Here is a 19,144-nt window from a genome sequence, read left to right on the forward strand (position 1 = left end):
GCCTGAAGGAAGACCGAAGTTGTGTTGGCTGAAGTAAAAATTTTTCTTGAAATTTTATTCTTGGTGGAAGTAGTTTTTTCTTAGTTCAACTTATCATAAATACTTGATACAATAAATTTTTATATTTGATCAAGATTTTGAGATACTTTAGGGAAGCAGCGCCACCTACTTCAGCTGAGAAAAAAATTTTCTCACCTTGAGAAAATTTTTCTCTTAAATATTTGATACCGATTTTGTATTATTTTAGCGTGCAATTATACATTTTGAATAAAAAATGATTCAATATTATTTGATCTTCCCATTTGACATGTTGATCAATAAAAATATTGATGAAAATTTACTTCTATCGAGATATTTAATTTTTGGAGCAAAAGAGAAATTTTTTCAAGATCAGAAAATTTACTTCTATCAAGAACTAAATTTTTTCGAGCAAGAGGCTGAATTTTCTCAAAACAATAAGATTTTCTTAACTTAAATAAATTTTCTTGGATCAAGATACTTATTTCTTTAATAAGCAAGAAAATTAATTTTATTGGAATAAGTGAAATTTCTTGTGCCAAAAAAATTTTTTTTTTTCGCTCAAGAAAATAATTAGGAAGAAAAATATTTTCTTGGCTCAAGTGAACCTTTTTTTTCTGTGGAGTACTTGAATTTAATCTGGAATCGATCCCAATTAATCTAGAATAACTCCGCTAAAAAAACTTCGGATTCACTCTACACGCGAATTGTTTAATTACTTTACTCCAAAACTCCGAGTAATGGGACTAAATTTTAATTTGGATTAAGATTTACTCCGAATCCATCCCGATTTTTTACAATGTATTTTTAATCTCGTAAAATTAAATTTTTCAAAATATAAGGTTATGTAAAATTTGATGAAGCTAAATTTTGTAGTTTTTATTTAACAATGTTAGATGATTTTTTTTCCTAATTCTTTTCTATACTTATCGGCTAATTTTTATTTTTATTTCTAATTAATTTACAATAAATATATGCTAATAATATAAGCTCACAAACCTTTGGGTGATTGATTTTTTATATAAATAAACGATTGTATAAATTTAAAGATTATTTTTTCATGCATCTACTCTCAGGTTGGGTTATCCCAATTGGATCCTACTACGAGCCCAGTTAGGAAAACCCATCGATGCCTTATTTACATTTCGTTGGGAAAATCCTCTTCGGTCCCACACCGATCCCACTCGGAAAAACTTAGCAATTTTATTATTATTTCTCGTTTGGTTATCCCTTTTAGATCCCACACAGATCCCACTGGGGAAAATTTAGAAATTGTATTTTTTTTACGTTAGGATTTCCCATTTAGGTCCCACGCAGGGCCCTATCGGGAAAAACTGAATAAAAATTTTTATTTTTATGTTGGGATTACCCGATTGGGAGCTAATTAGGCCCTTATAGGGATTTCCCAATTGGACGTGCCTCTTCGGAACCCAATCAGGTCCAGATGTATATGCTGGGTAATCCCAAAGTAATTTCTAGTCGGGCAGGAGTTGAATCTGTTAAAGTCCATTTTGAGATGATCTCTTCATTATAAATGAAAGATTCCTACCAAATTTATAGTTTTTAGAAGCTATATTTTGGAAATTAAGATTTTTTATTGTCAACTCTCACTCCCGCGATCCTCATTGAAGGTGATTCGTTGTGAAATCCGCTCTTAGATCATTTCTATATCACATATAGAAGACTCATACTCAATTTAGAGCATGTAGGAGTTATATTTTGAAAACCAAAATTTTTATTTGTTAACACCCACTCCTCAATCCATATTTGGAGTAAGTTGTCATAAAATCTTAGATCATTTCTACCACACATATAGCAGATTCTTACCAAATTTGGAACCTATAAGAGCTATAGCTTGGAAATTGAAAATTTTCATTGTTAACATTCACCCCCTCAATTCATATTTGGCGTAGGTTGTCATTAAATCCGCGCTTAGATCATTTCTACCTCACATGTAGCAGATTCTTACCAAGTTTGAAGTTCATGGGAGCTATAGCTTGGAAATTAAAAATTTTTATTGTTAACACCCACCCCCACAATCCTCTGTCAGGTGAGCTATCGTAAAATTCGTCCATAAATGATTTATACATCACTTACAGAAAATTCCTACTAAATTTGGAGTCTGTAGAAGCTATAGTTTGAAACTTAAAAATTTTCATTGTTAATACCCACCCCCGCAATCCCGTGTGGGGTGAAATACCGTAAAATTCGTTAATAAATGATTTTTACATCACTTATAGAAAATTCCTACCAAACTTGGAGTCTGTAGGAGCTATAGTTGGAAAATTAAAAATTTTCATTGTTGATATCCACTCTGTGGGGTGATCTATCGTAAAATTCATTCGTATACTATTTCTATATTTCTGACAAAAGATTCCTACCAAATTTGGAGTCGATTGCAGCTATAGTTTAAAAACGGGAATTTTTCATTGTTAACGCCCCCGCAAATCCCTTTGGGGGAGGAATTTCTTAAAAACTGTTCTTAGCTGACCTCTACATGCCAAAAGTAATATTCCTACGAAATTTCAAGTTTCTAGGTCTGATGGTCTATGGTCTATGGTCTATGGTCTAGGTCTATGGTCTGAAGGTTTCCGAGATATTGTGATAAGTGACTATATAGATAGGAATCTCTTATAATAATATAGATTATCCATTTTACTTTATTACTGATGATCCGATAATGTAATCATAATGAATTTTTAATTTATTTTTTCAACAAATAAATATTTAAATAAACAAAATTCATATTACCTAAATAATTTCAAAAATTTATAAAATTTGCTCTAATAATTTTTGTAATTTTTTGTAATATTCCAAGGGGTTAGGGGTAGTCAGAGGCACGAAAAAATGAGAATTTTCAGTATTTTTTTTTTTTGCTATTAAATCATGTTATTTTACAAAAGTAGTAATATGGCATTATTATACAATGTTTTGACTTGAAGTCACGAAAATTTCAAAAAAAAAAAAATTTAATTTCCAAAGTTATAGCTGTCTGTGTTGACCCAGTTCCAAAAAAAGGTCCTTGCGGTGACAATCATAAGTCCTTGGAGATTCATCTAAAATCAATCGGATGAAAAAAATTAGTTTTATAAATAGATAATCCTGGGCTGATCAAAGGATTTTTTTTTTTTTCAAAAATTAACAAAATGGCGTCCTCAGGAAATTTTTGTCTAGATTTTTGGGAAAAAACGCGTTTAAAGTTTCACACTAGATTCACGTACAGAAATACGAATTATTAAATTACTTACATCGAGTCATCTATTCCTGGGCTATATAATAGTTCTTCAGCCATTGTGGAAGTTTCCAAAACATCAATTTGCTGTTGCCTACGAAGTATTCTGCCTTCCCGAGTGTTGTCGTTGGCGCGCTGATCTGCCACTTTCACACGTGCAGCATCCAATTTTTCAGCATACCGATGGGAATTAGACCCACAATTAAGTCCTAGGGTATCCATAATCATTAATAATGAATTTGTACCTTCATTCAATATACAAGTAGCTATGTATGCAGCAATTTGTACGATAGTAGAACTAGTATTCACGGTTTTTGGGCATATTTTCCACACTAGTTGGTTGAAGCTCTCATTATGGCCTATACATTCCTTTTTATTTATGGTTGTATTTTTGTAAGGATCTGCTTTTATAATTCCAGAATAGGTTTTCGAATCACCATCGCCAATGTAGTTTGTATATTTAACTCCATGTTTTGTTTCAGACTGCTGAAACATTTCAATCATCGCATCCATTTTAAAATTCTCGTTCGATGACGCCGGATAGATGGCGATAAATTTCCAATTTTGTTCGCTTCAAGTAAAAATTTTGAATATGATAAAGTCCAAAATTTTGGCACGGAAAAAAAGTCTTGTGACAGAGTGTTATTTGTGGTGAAGACTCTTCCAACAATAACACCTGGAGGGACATTACCTTGTTTCGCCCAGAACATTGGTAAGTACCTTTTGAACTCTTAACAAGATTTTGACTTCCCTGGATTTTTGACTTTCTGTCAAAACTCCAGTAGGTGATCATACGCCGTGTAGGTGGGGGCGAAGAGGATACTCTCCATTCGCCCTCGGGGTAGAGGTTTAGGCCCAGGGGTGACGGCTAGTCTCCTGGGGAAGCGGGGAACCAGCTTTTGACAGTTAGTTCGCGATTTTGACGCTCACGACGAGTGAGAGTGTGTGTGAGGATTTTTATTTTGTAAAGACCAGTTTTGATCGGACCTTCGTTACCGACGGAAGGTACTCGTGCGTTTACCGACGTAAGATTATAGTTTGAAATCGTTTTCTTTGTATTTTCATTTTGATTTAGTTTTGGGGTTTAATATAACCTAAAATTGTACTACGTGTGTTTTGTTGTACTTGTAATCTTTTCATTGATTAATTTAATTGATTTTGATAAATAAATTTTTTATTTTGTCTTTATCATAACCTGTTTGACTTTTCGGATTTATTTCTTTAGATTTATTTATATATCTATTATTTACATTTAAGTGAGTTTGTTTTGGCTTTTATTTCAGTTTGTATATTAATGACAACCCCCTTTTGACCCTGGAATTCGGCAAGCTTCAGATTCGAGCAAGGGGGACGTTGAAATTACTGAAACTATAGTTGTTTTGCTTGTTACCGTTTTCTGTCGGTTAATTAGCTGTTGTCACGCTGTGTTACCCAGTGTTAGGACTTTTGGTTCATTTACTTACAGTCGGAGAGGGGACCTGAGAAACGGGAGTCATATCCAAGGAAGGCTGCGGCGCGTGGATTGCCCATTTCGGAGTAGGAAACCTGAGAAACGGTAGCCAGGTCCGAGGAAGGTAGCAGGCGCACGAATTGCCCCGAACGTGGCAAAACCGTGGAAAATTACCCGTTACACAAAGTACTTTTGGCAAGATCAGTGAAAGTAAACGGTGTCGAATTTCGTCTTGGACTATACGTTTGTCTCAAAGTTCCAATAGTTCGTTCAGACAATTTGCCGTTGTTTGGAAAAATAAAAGAAATTATTATTCTAAATGGAACTGAAATTCATTTTTTAATATCGACATGCATAACGGTAGAATTTAATGTAAATTTACATGCATATCATCTTGAATGTAACGAAGAATCTGACAATCGTTTTACTAATGTATCCCGTTTAGGATACTTTAAACCTTTATGTTGTTGGAACCCATCAAAATCCAACAATCTTTATATAAGCTTACGTCATATTTTATTGTAACTAATTTCTCTTTAATAATCTGTCAAAGAAGGCATAAATATTTCATTTTTTGGTTTATTTTAATTAGTGAGAAAAACTGAAGAATAACTTAAACGATTTAATTAATTAATTATTATTATGAATAATCACTTGTGTGTATTTATACGATTTGTAATTGTTTTTATTAAATTTTAGAGGAGTGTATTGACGGTACTGTTTTTTTTGGAGTTAAAGAAAGAAGATTTAGAGCTAATGGGCATCAAAATGGGCCCAAAAATACTTTTATTGAAAGTGTTGGGAAATCTCAGGACTACTGACAGTGTAATTGAAAAAGAAAACAACAGAGAATTTGCATCATCTTCAAATATAATTACTCCATCAAGTGGAAATTATCCATCAGTTGCTGGTAGAAGCATTGAAGGAGCATCAACATCATTTGACGTTGGTGCCACTCCAAAATTTTCGGTACAAATTTATCTTTTTAATGTTATTTATCTGCAGTATCTGTCAAACCGAACATTTAATTCTTTTTGGTATATTTTAGAAATATGGCACGGTAACAGCGACACTAGAAGCAAAGACTGGAGGCCTCGAAATATTGAAAGCATTAAGATCATCTAAAATATTTGAAGATGTTTACAGGAAGGCCCTCGTAAGAATTGTTACATCTGAACTAGTCGACTATCATCAAAGCCAGTAAGTAATATATAATTTGTATCAATCAAATCTAATATCAATATTATAAATAAAATTAACTATTGTATTTACAGGTACACTTACAGGCTTACTCAGAATTTCTTCACTCTAGTGCAGTGCTAACAACTCAATTCAGTACCAACTGTATTCAAATCCACAGATTCGGTAGAATCTGGCGCCAAGTTCCGTTCAAATCTGCTGTAAACGGAGCGCCAGACTACCGACTGTGTTTACTGTAAGCAGAACGGTATTTCGAGGTTGCAAAATTTTATTTAATTCTACGGTACTTTTTTTTCCTAAATTGTATATTATAACAGTAATTCATACTTTATTTGACTGTTATTAATTAATTATATTCACTTATAACAATTAATCTACTTGAAATTATTAAATTTAATCAGCACAAACTATAGCAACGCAAAAATTTCGATCCTGACTTTTTTTTCGATGGGCAAAGTGATCTGCCACAGACTAAATAATTCGAGAATGCATAGTAATCCTTCATTAGATGGGAAACTACAGTTAAAAATAGATATTTCACAGCTTGCATCTACGCCCGCCAGGGTGCGCTGGAATTATTTTTACATAAACTGTAGTTTCAAGGGGATAGTTTGCTATAAAAAATGCAACCAACGCGAGATTTAATTAAGTTGGTACCAATTGTAAATTTTTATTATAATTACAAAAAATATTAAAATCCGAACAAAAACAGTTTCACTGTAAAAAATGCCAAGTCCACGTTCATAAGACTATTAAGAAAAAAATTTGTTTTTTCTTTACAAAAATATATAAAATAAAAATTAAAAATCAAGTAACCGATATGATTGTTTATGATTTTCGGAAATTAAAAAAAATTTTGTTATAAATTTAAAAATTAAGAAAAAAATTTTGGAACGTACTTGGTGTGCGTCATTGTGTATTTCAATTTTTTTAAATTTTGCAACCGCGCACATTAAATACGTTCCAAACTTTTTTTTTAATTTTTAAATTTGTAACAAAATTTTTTTTAATTTCCGAAAATCATAAACAATCATATCGGTTACTTGGATTTTTTAATTTTTTTATTTTATATATTTTTGTAAAGAAAAAAACAAATTTTTTTTTCTTAATAGTCTTATGAACGTGGACTTGGCGCGATTTTTTTACAGTGAAACTGTTTTTGTTCGGATATAACTTTACTCACAACCCATACCATCCTTATTCAATATTATCTCTATTCAGTGACATCTGTACTCCAATCTCAATAGGTAAAAAAGTTTAATGAAATTGCGCATGTCTTACAATTTGAAATTTTATTCATAAAACCAATTATAACTAAAAAAATAAACGTTTGTAAATTTCACCTGTAGTTGTTCAAGTTTTTAAAATAAGAAATAAACAGAAAAATTTTTGTGTAAATAATTTATTTGATAAAAAATTTTTTAAACTTTTTAATTGACAACTTACTTAATTTTTATGAAATTTATCTTAATGATAATTCTTATTTTTATAACATATGTAGTTTGAAAAATTAAACCTTAATGCATATGTTGTAATATTTACATATAAAAAACCATTTTTACTAAATTGTTTAGAGAATATCTATTAAATTTGGTAAATGAACAATCCGTCAAAAAGTAATTGTTGACTTGGTGCCAATATTAGGAGCTGCTGCGGTGATAGGCGGCAAACTTGTCACTGACGTTCGTCCTCATCACGGTCAAATCAAGCGTGAAGTTTTTTCTAGGTTCAAAAGAGCTAATAACGATCATAATAATATTAACTTTTTTCGTAAAAAAAAAAATATTTTAACCAAAAATTTGAGCAATTGATCGATCTTCAGCAATAACTTCTTGCTGATAAATATTGGATATCATACGGTAAGCTGTTAGTGTTCCACCTAGATCTTCTAAATTTTGTGGAATAGGAGGACGGTAACGACGTCGTTGCCGATGAATTACTTGTCTTGAAGTGTGGGATCGAATATTATCAGCATTTGACAAGGTGTTGAAACGATAGTAAATAAATCAACGGAAGAAAGGAAAAAATATTCATAAATTAATAAATACATATATAGAAAAATAAAGATAGAGATATTAACTTTTTTTCTTTAAAAAAAAATTTTTTTAACCAGTATAATTATTGTAAAAAATATTTTTGTCCTAAACGATCTAAGTAATTGAAAAGTAAAACAGCTAAAATTTTTGCCTCCTTTTTTTATTTTTACACTTAATAAAGTTTTAAATTTTTTTTAATTAATTTCTTCATGCAAGAATTCATGCTTTCATTGTAGTATACGAAATTAGTGTCAGATATTATTCTATATGAGATAATTTTTTTGAATCAACTTTTATCAATGAACATAATACCGGCTCGAATATACATTCAATGTTTACTATGCTCTCAATCACTTTAGAACTGAGACGTTTATATAAATAAAATATATACATTTTTCTATCACGTTTAAAAGAAAAAAAAAAACAATTTAAATTTCAAACATATTTCAAATGTTTAATTTATAAAAATTAATATCATTAAAAACGGTAAAAATATTACGTAAAAATTTTTACACCTTTAAGATTTCAGTTTGAATATAGTTGACAATATGTTAAAAGCAATGAATTTTAAACCGATATAATTTTTATTTCTCGATTGAAAATGAAATTTTATAATAAATATACTTACTTCCTTGTAATTGTATTCATTACTTCACTCGGTAATAAGTCAGTTAGTTACGCCTGATTCTGTAATTCTCTAATTACTGGCTCACGGTTCACAATGTCTGGTATATGAGATGATTATGGATACCATCTACTTTAACTCTACCATTTGCACTTCATAATTTTACCCGGCAACGATTTACTGTGATTCGTGGACAATGGTAACCCTTCCTAATTTTGAGATCTGTAAACCTGAAAGGAAATTATAGACCCCCGAGCTTCCAGGAGCCTTCTGGAGTGATGTAAATCAAGCTGCTGCAGACGTTGTTGTGAGAAGCAAGAGCTTTCTCATGCAGAAATATCAAAGCTCAAAGAATACTGTGGAGTCTAATTCAAATCTGGAGGGTAGTTTGGGAACCCATCACCTGGGCCAATAGTTTCACTTCGTTTTATTTTCTCAACATAAACTCGTATAAAATATTCTCCATCATTATTAATTAATTTTTATTAATAGTAATTAATAAAAAAAATTAATAGTTATTAAATAAATTAATTAAATATAATCTTTAAGTTTTAAGTATAAAAGAAGTTAACTGATAATAATTATTAGTAAATTAATAAAATAGTTTGTTTAAAACTTACGAAAAAAATTCTTCTTTTTCAGTTTTACTTGTTAACGGTTATTCCATTAGAAATTTATGAATATCTATTAAATCACGAGTAAAAAATGGATAAACTAATAAAGTCAACGAGTTAGTCCTTAATGAAGGATCTCGAATTTGTAAATTACGTTTCTCAACATAAATGTTAATATAAGGTAAAAGACCCAGTTATTGACACTGGCCTAGTTGATTGACACTTGCATTTTTATTCTAATTTTAAAAATTAAATGTTCTTAAAAAACCATTTATCTTAAAATTTATAGTTCAAAAATTATATTTATTAATTTATTAGAGTCGATTTGTTTTATTTAAGTTAAATAAAATTGCAAGAGTCAATAACTAGTTCAGTGTCAATAACTGGGTCTTTTACCTTAAATGAATTAAAAAAAAAAAGCAAAATTTTTTGTTGCGCTCATTTATTTCACGCTCATCTGTTTGACTACAGTTGTTATTAAAAATATTACAGTATAGTAAACTTTTTTTTCATTTTCATCGAATGATCATTAAAAAATTGCTCGGTACTTGACATATGAAACAAATTAATCGTGCTGCATTATCTTCTCTGTTGGCAGATATTTCAGCCTTAAATTTGCATTCTAAACATAAGCATAAATGCCCACACGGACAAAAAACTGCTCTTGCTTGATTTGTCAAGCATGCATAGCATTTATTAATGCCTTCTACTGCCAGCTGATCAGCAAATACCATTCCTGCTGACGCATCATGAATCCACGGAACAACCTCCGGCTCATCTTCTTCAATGATTTTACCAGCTGTTTTAAAAAGAAACAAAAAAAATGTAACAGTTACACTAGCTATAAATGTATCATGATGAGATTATTTAAACTATTAGTATTTATTTAATTTTTATTTTTACCATAATAATCGATTTCATCAATTGGATTAGCTGCATCTAATGGTGCATGGTGTACAGCTGGTAATTCAACAGCATTACGGATGTGTTCCAATAAAACTTCTTCTTCTTGTGTTAAAGCATCATCGAGGTCTATTCAAATAAAGATAAAAACTGTTTGTCTTACAAAACGTATTTTTTATAGATTACTAATGAAATTTTATACAACCACATACATTGCTGTCTCATTACGGCAACGTCTAAGCGATGGCGGACTTCCAGACGTCGAACTGCAGCCATTTCAAGAAATTCGAGCATTGTGTATCTGCACAATAAGTTGTTGTAATGTAATGTTACTTAAAAAATTTAATCTGTAGTTAATAAATAAACGTATATCTCGGTGTTTTCAACATGGAATCATACCTCCTGGTTTCTAATGCTTCTTGGATATACTGTGAATATAAATATCCATTTGATATTGTCGATGTCGCCTATTTCTACCGAAATCCATTCCATCCAGTAATCGAGTTAATTTTTTTTCATCATCTTTGATTATTTCAATCAGGCGATCTGAAATTAATTTTTTAACATAGAGAACTAATAATTTTTATGAATGTATTTTTTATTAAATAATAAAAAATATTAATAATAATAAAAAAAAAATATATGTATACACGCAGTGTGATTTTTATTAAAAAAAAAAAGAAATTTTATTTCCTTTCAAGATAAGTTTAACGAAAAGCAGTTCGATAAAGAAATACTTCTTATTACTTACGTAAAAATTTAAATAACGGTGGATGAGGCCCAACTTTAGACACTAAATGCATATTGCAAACTTCAGCAATATTATTAGTTCGCCACGGTGTATTATAAACTGAAATAATATTTGCCAGTGGCAACCAAAATCTTTGAAGATATCGACGAAATAAATAAAAATTATCATTTCCATCTTCTAAAGGTCGAATTAATGCTACGACCTCTTCCAAAGCTTCCTCAAATCTAGCTGCTGGGACTAGTGGTAACGCCCAAGTTAAATTCAAAATCCGATGTTCAGGTGCCTCCCGACCGGGAAGTCCTAGAGAGTTCCATTTTCGTGTGACGGCCTGCAAAAATTTTTTTTATTCATCATCTTGCTTCAGTAAGTTTAATAATTGTGAGATTCTACTGCTGCTACTGTTACTTTTACAAAAAATAAAAAAAAAATGAAATTACCCGCGCAAAATGAAACCAACAACCTCTCCGATGAACCCACGGCATGCAAGTTTGTACGGATTTTAAAATAGCCGCTTCGAAGTCTGTTATAATTGTTTGAAGGTTTTCTTGGACTTCAGGAACTACTTGAAGTGGAATCCACCGAAATATTGCGTTATACATTTCTGTTGTACGATGACTGCATAAAATTTATAAGGCAGGAATTCCCTGAAATTGTTTATTAAATGTTACTAATGTTAACACTTCGTGATCAATATTAAAATTTAATACATATTAATTTAATCTCGTATCATTAAAAATTATTATTTACCACATCGAATCGACGTATATGAATGATAAGAAGTTGCAAAGCACGAGGACGTAGTGGTACGCACTGAATCAAATAAAAACTTTATAGAAAAGAAAATATTGTAAACAAAATTAGGAAAACGGTTGACCCTGAAGGCCATCCCTGCAACTTCCCGCTAATTCCATACTTAGGCGCTTAAAATTGCACCAATAACGTTTTTGAGCTCTTCGAGCTCAAAAATACAATTTATGGGTTATTTTGAGCTCTCCGAGCTCAAAGAGATTGCTTTTCTATGCTTTAAAGCACTTCGAGCTCAAAAGTCTGATAGAGATTTGATAAGACACTATTTCTTGAATTTTTAAACCGCAATAACTTTTGAATGAATAAACCGATTTTTACGCGGTTAGAAGCATTCGACGCAGTTTTTCAAGCCTCACAAAGAATCTCAAATTTTGAATTGATCGCGCTAGGAATTTTGGAGTTATTCCGAAAAAACACTTTTTTCGGTTTTCTTTCGTTCACGATATCTCTCGAACGAATCAACCGATTTTGACCGGACTGGTGGCGATCGACGTGGTTTTTCAAGGTTAAAAGCTGATAAGTTTTTAGAATTGAACCATGAAGCCGTTTAAAATTTATTCCAAAAAAACCACATTTGAAAAAAATTTTTTTTTTAGTTTTTTGAAGATTTCTCAAAATCTATTGATCTGAATCGGTCCAAATAGTTTTCAAAATCTAAGTTTGGTCAAGCCCTTTCGAATGGCACCAACCGCGATGAAATCGGTCAAGCCGTTCAAAAGTTATAAGCGGTTCACATACTTTCACACACACACACACACACACACACACACACACATACATACAGACACCGTGACAACCTCGCGGGGATAGTCAGGGAAGCTTCCTGTGACCTTCAAACGTCGAGATCTGATGAAAACTCGATTTTTGCAAAACGGGGTGAAAACAATAACTTCCCGATTTTTGAAAATCTTCGATTTTTGAAAATCTTCGATTTTTGAAAATCTTCGATTTTTTTAGCGGGAAGTTAAAAATTAATGGTGATAATTTTCACTAGATATTTACTTAAAAAGTAGCGTCAAGGTGCCACTCATCGCTTTCTCCGAGTCTTCGTAACGTGTTATTGCTACCAAAAATTTGAGCAATTGATCCATCTTCAGCAATAACTTCTTGCTGATAAATATTGGATACCATACGGTAAGCTGTTAATGTTTCACCTAGATCTTCGAAATTTTGTGGAATTGGAGGACGGTAACGACGTCGTTGACGATGAATGACTTGTCTTGAAGCGTGGGATCGAATATTATCAGCATTCGGCAAGCTGTTGAAACAATAGTAATTAATCAACGGAAGAAAGGAAAAGATAAATTAATAAATACATATATAGAAAAAGAGAGATTGAGATATCAACTTTTTTTGTTAAAAAAAAAAATTTTTAACCAGTATAATTATTGTAAAAAATTTTTTTGTGCTAAACGAACTAAGCTAATGAAAAGTGAAACCGCTAAAATTTTTGCCTTCTTTTTTTATTTTTACACTTAAGTTTTAAATTTTTTTTAATTAATTTGTTCATGCTAGAATTCATGCTTTCTATTAATTTCATTTTTTGAATCATTGTAGTATATGAAATTAGTGTCAGATATTATTCTATATGAGATAATTTTTTTGAATATACTTTTATCAATGAACATAATACCGGCTCGAATATACATTCAATGTTTACTATGCTCTCAATCATTTTAGAACTGAGACGTTTATATAAATGAAATATATACATTTTTCTATCACGTTTAAAAGAAAAAAAAGAAACAGTTTAAATCTCAACCATATTTCAAATGTTTAATTTATAAAAATTGATATCATTAAAAACGGTAAAAATATTACGCAAAAATTTTTACAACTTCAAGATTTCAGTTTGAGTATACTTGACAATATCTTAAAAGCAATGAATTTTAAACCGATATAATTTTTATTTTTTTATTAAAAATGAAATTTTATGATAAATATACTTACTTCCTTGCAACTGTATTCATTACTTCATTGGGAATGTTAAGTAATTTTAAAAATAACAAAATTTATATTATTTCATCGTCGACTAAGTTTTTAACCTTAATATTAATTAGTATTATACTATTTTTGTATGAAAAGAATATTACAAGAAACTTTTTAATGTATCATGTTAATGTTTATTTATGAAGGAGTATTAAATATTACAAGCAAATTCTAGTTTTTAGATAAAATGTTATAAAAAAAAAAAAAAATTTTCGAATGAACGAAATAATATACTACAATTAAAAGTTAATTATAGTATAGCAGTATTATATTATTTCCGGTTATTCTTAATTAAAAATTATAAAATGTCAAATGTAAAAAATATTTCTAGCATCAAGCTATTCTAAGATAGCAATTATCGAACTTGGCGAGCGACAAACAAAACATGCAATTGTATGAGAGGATCGATGAGCGTTTTCCTGTCTCGCTTTCTCTTCGATTTTGTACTTGCACTTTGAACACAAGCAGCTGTGTCCGCATGAACTGAATGCCGCCTTCGGCCTATTTATACGGCAGGCAACACAGGCAAGCACGAAGTCATCAGCTTCCTCGTCGTTAAATTCCATCCCTTCAGTTGAAGAATTTATCCATGGAACCTGCTCCGGCTCATCAAGAAGCTGTATCTCTCCACCTGCAAAAAAAAAGTTAAAAAATTAATGTAACATTTTTTTTTTGTCTTTTAATGATTACTAAGAAGTAATCTATTATTTCTACTTACGATAGTAAATATAATCATTATCATTTCCACTTCGGGGTTCCGCAGGTTCATCTTCGATTGTCACAGGTTGATCTTCAATTGCCACGGGTTGATCTTCGATCTCCTCTGGCCGATCTTCAATTTCTATCGGTTCATCTTCGATAGCAGCAGGTTCATCTTCCATTTCCTCTCGTTGATCTTCAATTTCCACCGGTTCATCTTCGACTGCAGCGGGTTGATCTTCGGTTTCCGCGAGTTCATCTTCAACTTCCGCGGGTTCTGGCTCTGGTGCTCGGCTGACTAAGTTCCTGCTGCCCAAAAGGTCTAAGCGATGTTCGAACTGAGTCAAATTTTGATAAAGATCTGAAAAAATCAAAAGTCAATTTATAATGAAAAGATATAATAAATATTACGATCATTCTTACATCTTTGCCGGTCCACAGCAACGTCTAAAGCTGTTCGAATTTCTTTGCGGGTAAAGCCGATGATCTTTAAAAAATCCAAAAGCGAGCACCTGTAAAAAATACAAACAATAGTAGAAAAATTTATATAATAAAAATATTATTATGAATCTACATAACTAAGGAAATATTGCTATGGATATATTGTTATTATAAATATTATATTTATCTTACTGTCCACCATGCAGTCTACTCGATAGAACAGTCGCAGTTTCGAAGACGTAGTGATCTGAATTGCTTCTTCTAGCTCGGGGGGTCCAGCTACTGTTCACTTCAGTTCCGATAAGAGTTGAAAGTTTTGCTACGTAATTACAATTACATTTTTTTATGTATTTATTTTATGTGTCTAGTAAAAAAAAAAAAAAAAATATTATTTTAATCACAAAGATGAATTGATAATGTTTCTTATTAAAGTACGTTGTTGTTACTAAGTTGCGGCATCCTTTTTGATCTAAGTAGCCTCTCATGTCAATACTTTTTGTGCCGCATTAATCATAAAACTTCATCTCAAGTAAAAAAAATTTGCAAACTTTATAATTTTCTTTAAATATTAATTTTATTTTAAAATATTGTGATTTATTACATAACTTAATTTAACTTTTATTCAGGAGACAAAATATCAAGAATATTGCGCAACTATACTTTTTAATTAATTATTTAATGATAATGCAGAGTCTAACTGTGTATATACGTTTAATATCTTTAACATAATTATCCTTATAAGTTGGGATATTGGGATTGCTGAGTGACTACTCGTTTACTCGAGCCGGTACGCGTGTCTAAGAATAAAAATTCTCTTGTTTTATAGCGTTCTGTGTATCAATATGACTGGGCCTCGAACTGAATCAAGTATTTTTTTCTTTATGAGGGCGAATTCTGTCGATATTTTAATATAATTTGTATATACTTATTTTAGCAAATAAAATTCAATCCTTATTGAAAGTTTTATTCCGATTGAAAAACTTGCAATGTCTAATTTATTGTTATTTTCCGATAGTTTTCAGGTTGAGGTAGCAGTCTAACTAAAGCGGTTCGCTGCAGTTGCGGTGATTTTTCGATCTCGGACAGAAAGGTATGTTGAATTTTTTCATTGAAACATTTTATGCAAAAAAAATGGTGTCTAATAAAAAAAAAAAGAATATTATTTTAATCACAAAGATGAATTGATAATGTTTCTTATTAAAGTACGTTGTTGTTATTAAGTTGCGGCATCCTTTTTGATCTAAGTAGCCTTTCATGTCAATATTTTTTGTGCCGCATTAATCATAAAACTTCATCTCAAAGTTTTACCTCTTTGAAATTACTAACTTGATACGTTCGAATATTGGATTCGGTAAGAGTGACTATAAGTGACGATATGTTTTTACCTCCGGCAGATACGCGTCTAAATGAATTGAAGTTTTTTCGTTTTAAGGCTTAATGTATATCATATTACAGAGACATAAACAAAAGCAAGTATTTTTTTTTCTATGAGGGCTAATTTTTACAAGATTTTTATATTTTTCGTATATGCATATATTGGCAAAAACAATTTTATCTTAAATTAGATTTAAATTCAGATTGACAAACTGGGGTTACATTTGAACAATCCTATGTGATTTTCATCTTTTGCCTTCTATAATAGATTGTTGCTACAAGAAATTAAAAACTAAGCAACTATTATAATAAAAAGTAGAAAGTACAGATATCAAGTATACAATAACGTATATAACATAAAAATATATAAAATACATAAAAATGTTGAGAATGAAAAATAACTTTATTAGCCGTGTGTTTTTTAAAAATATGATCATTAATAAATTTTAGAAATTGCTGAATTTCATCAAAGATATTTGTGTATACGTTTGCAATTATATAATGATAAAAATGACGTTTACATAATATTGTCAGTAGCGATATCTTTACTGAGTGCAGACGTGTGTCTCTACAAGTTGCTTTCACTGAAGTTACATTGACGACACTTTGCTTTTTTCTTAGTTTTGTTTGAATTATTTATAATTACCAACCATTCTTTAAATAGTATGAAAAGTATTTTTTTTGTTAGTTATATAAAAAAATATCGCGTTTATTGTAATAAAAAAAAATTAAACTTTTATTCAGCTGACTAAACATGGAGAGTTTTGCGCAACTCTAATAATAAATTAACTATCAAATGCTACTGCAGAGTATTACAGTGTGTATAAGTTTAATATCGTTGACATTACTAGTTTCCTACGTTTCGATTATGGGATCGCTGAAAGTAACTATATATTTTAACTTCGAGCAGGTACGCGTTTCATAAAATTAATGTTGTTTCGTTTAAAAGCGTAATGTGTGTCATATTACTGAGACCCAAACAAAAGCAAGTATTTATTTTCATGAGGGGCAATTTTAATATTATACATTTTAAATATATTATCAAGTATATACCCGTGTAAAAAAAATTTGTTCCTAAGGGATGCCTCAGGAATCCCGCATCAGGAACGTCCCGCTCGTGAGACGGACAGGAACTATGAACGGAAGATTGACGGGACATATTAAAATATTGAAAGTAGCCGAACGAGTCTTGAAAACCTGAAAATGATCTACGAGAAAATTCAGAGTAGTTTCAGGTGTTTTTTCGGAATATAAAAAATTATAAAAGTGCCACGGAAATTCCTGCAAATAACATGAGGCTAAGTTTAGGATAGTTTTAAGTACTTTTGCGGAATACAAAAGTAATAATAGCACCACTGAAATCCCTATAAATGGCCTAAGGGCTAATTCAAGTCCTGCAAATGGTGTTTCAGGTTCTTTTTCAGAATATAAAAAATTATAGAAGTGCCGCTGAAATTCCTACAAATAACTCTAAGTAAAATTGAGGATAGTTACCGGTTCATCTCTGGTATAAATAAAAATAACTTAAGTTATAATTTTAGCGACACTTTTATAATTTTTTATAGTCCGAAGAAAAACCCGAAACTCCTTTAAATTATCCCACAGGTCATTTCCAGGTTTTTCAACGGTACTTTTATCATTTTTGTATCCCGCAAAAGAACCTGAAACTCCCCTAAATTATCCCCGAGATCATCTGCAAGAATGGTAGCGGTACTTTACTTATTTTTTTTATACTACAGATGAACCGGCAACTATCCTGAATTTTTCTTCAGGTCATTTACAGGACTTTCAGCGGTACTTCTATAATTTCTTATATTCCGAACAAGAACCTGAAACTTCCTTTAATTATTCCACAGGTCATTTGCAGGACTTTCAGCGGTACTTTTATCGTTTTTGTATCTCGCAAAAGAACCTGAAACTACCTCGAATTAGTCTTTTGGTCATTTACAGGGATTTCAGCGGTGCTATTATTAATTTTGTATTCTGCAAAATTATTTGAAACTATCCTAAACTCAACCTCAGGTTATTTGCAGGAATTTCCGCGGCACTTTTGTAATTTTTTATATTCTGAAGAAAAACCTGAAACTACCCTGAATTATCTCGTAGATCATTTTCAGGTTTTCAAGGCTTTTTCGGCTACTTCCGATATTTTAATATGTCCCGTCAATCGTCCGCTCATAGTTCCTGTCCGTCTCACGAGCGGGACGTTCCTGATGCGGGATTCCTGAGGCATTCCTTAGGAACAAATTTTTTTTACACGGGATGATATGAAAATATAACAAGTATAGGTAAACGTTAAAAATGTAAAAAAAAATTTCATTAAGCGCGTGTTTCTAAAGAATATGGTTATAAATTAAATATTGGAAATCCGTATATTTTTAAAATACATATGTGTATATGTTAGCTAATCTATAATAATAAATATGACGTTTGGATATTTTAGTAGTAATATTTTTACTACAGCAAGCGCGTGACTGTACACGTTAATGTTCATATCACTGAAATAACTTTGACGACTCTTTGCTTTCTTCTTAGGTTTGTTTGAATTACTTATAATTACCAGCCATTATTGAAGTGATACAAAGATTATTTTTTTGTTAGTTATATAAAAGAATATCGTGTTTATTATAATAAAAAAAAATTAAACTTTTATTCAGCAGACTAAACATGGAAAGTTTTGCGTTATTATAATAATAAATTAACTATCAAATGCTACTGCATAGTATTACAGTGTGTATAAGTTTAATATCGTTGACATTACTAGTTTCCTACGTTTCGATTATGGGATCGCTGATAATACTATGTGTTTTAACTTCGAGCAGGTACGCGTTTCATAGAATTAGAGTTGTTTCGTTTAAAGACGTAATGCGTATTATATTACTGAGACTCAAATAAAAGCAAGTACACTGATTAAGGCAAGATTAAGGCAACTTAAAACAAGTAATTAAATATTTTCATTAATTATGGATACTGAAAAAGTGTTTTATGTCGGAAGACAATTCGGT

The 19,144-nt window shown here is 30.9% G+C and overlaps 2 protein-coding genes and 1 long non-coding RNA gene across 3 annotated transcripts; all 3 read right to left on the bottom strand.

The window, feature by feature from the left end:
* Positions 1-9,690: 9,690 nt before the first annotated feature.
* LOC123262502 lies at positions 9,691-11,644 on the bottom strand. The gene is made up of 7 exons (XM_044724749.1): positions 11,577-11,644; positions 11,267-11,473; positions 10,830-11,157; positions 10,478-10,624; positions 10,291-10,379; positions 10,079-10,207; positions 9,691-9,974 (listed from the first exon to the last, which is right to left on the bottom strand). Exons 5-7 carry the CDS (start codon positions 10,370-10,372, stop codon positions 9,691-9,693), a joined length of 495 nt encoding a protein of 164 aa, XP_044580684.1. The 5' UTR covers positions 10,373-10,379; positions 10,478-10,624; positions 10,830-11,157; positions 11,267-11,473; positions 11,577-11,644.
* On the bottom strand, positions 10,488-11,428 carry LOC123264052. Its single transcript, XM_044727094.1, has 3 exons — positions 11,267-11,428; positions 10,830-11,157; positions 10,488-10,624 (listed from the first exon to the last, which is right to left on the bottom strand). The coding sequence occupies exons 1-3, from the start codon at positions 11,426-11,428 to the stop codon at positions 10,488-10,490; spliced, it is 627 nt and encodes a 208-aa protein (XP_044583029.1).
* Positions 11,645-14,532: 2,888 nt separating the features above from the next.
* LOC123262545 lies at positions 14,533-15,050 on the bottom strand. The gene is made up of 3 exons (XR_006508982.1): positions 14,958-15,050; positions 14,748-14,836; positions 14,533-14,685 (listed from the first exon to the last, which is right to left on the bottom strand). It is a non-coding gene; the product is annotated as an uncharacterized LOC123262545 (long non-coding RNA).
* Positions 15,051-19,144: the final 4,094 nt, after the last annotated feature.

This window comes from Cotesia glomerata, linkage group LG4, assembly GCF_020080835.1.
Source record: "Cotesia glomerata isolate CgM1 linkage group LG4, MPM_Cglom_v2.3, whole genome shotgun sequence".
Lineage (NCBI taxonomy): Eukaryota > Metazoa > Arthropoda > Insecta > Hymenoptera > Braconidae > Cotesia > Cotesia glomerata.

Coding starts and splice junctions, on each gene's coding strand:
- LOC123262502 (XM_044724749.1), bottom strand. CDS start 10,372: ATGCTCGAATTTCTTGAAATGGCTGCAGTTCGACGTCTGGAAGTCCGC. Junction 10,208..10,290: donor TGCCGTAATGAGACAGCAAT/GTATGTGGTTGT, acceptor TTATTTGAATAG/ACCTCGATGATGCTTTAACA. Junction 9,975..10,078: donor TGATGAAATCGATTATTATG/GTAAAAATAAAA, acceptor TTTTTAAAACAG/CTGGTAAAATCATTGAAGAA.
- LOC123264052 (XM_044727094.1), bottom strand. CDS start 11,428: ATGTATAACGCAATATTTCGGTGGATTCCACTTCAAGTAGTTCCTGAA. Junction 11,158..11,266: donor GTTGGTTTCATTTTGCGCGG/GTAATTTCATTT, acceptor AAATTTTTGCAG/GCCGTCACACGAAAATGGAA. Junction 10,625..10,829: donor ACCGTTATTTAAATTTTTAC/GTAAGTAATAAG, acceptor AATTAATTTCAG/ATCGCCTGATTGAAATAATC.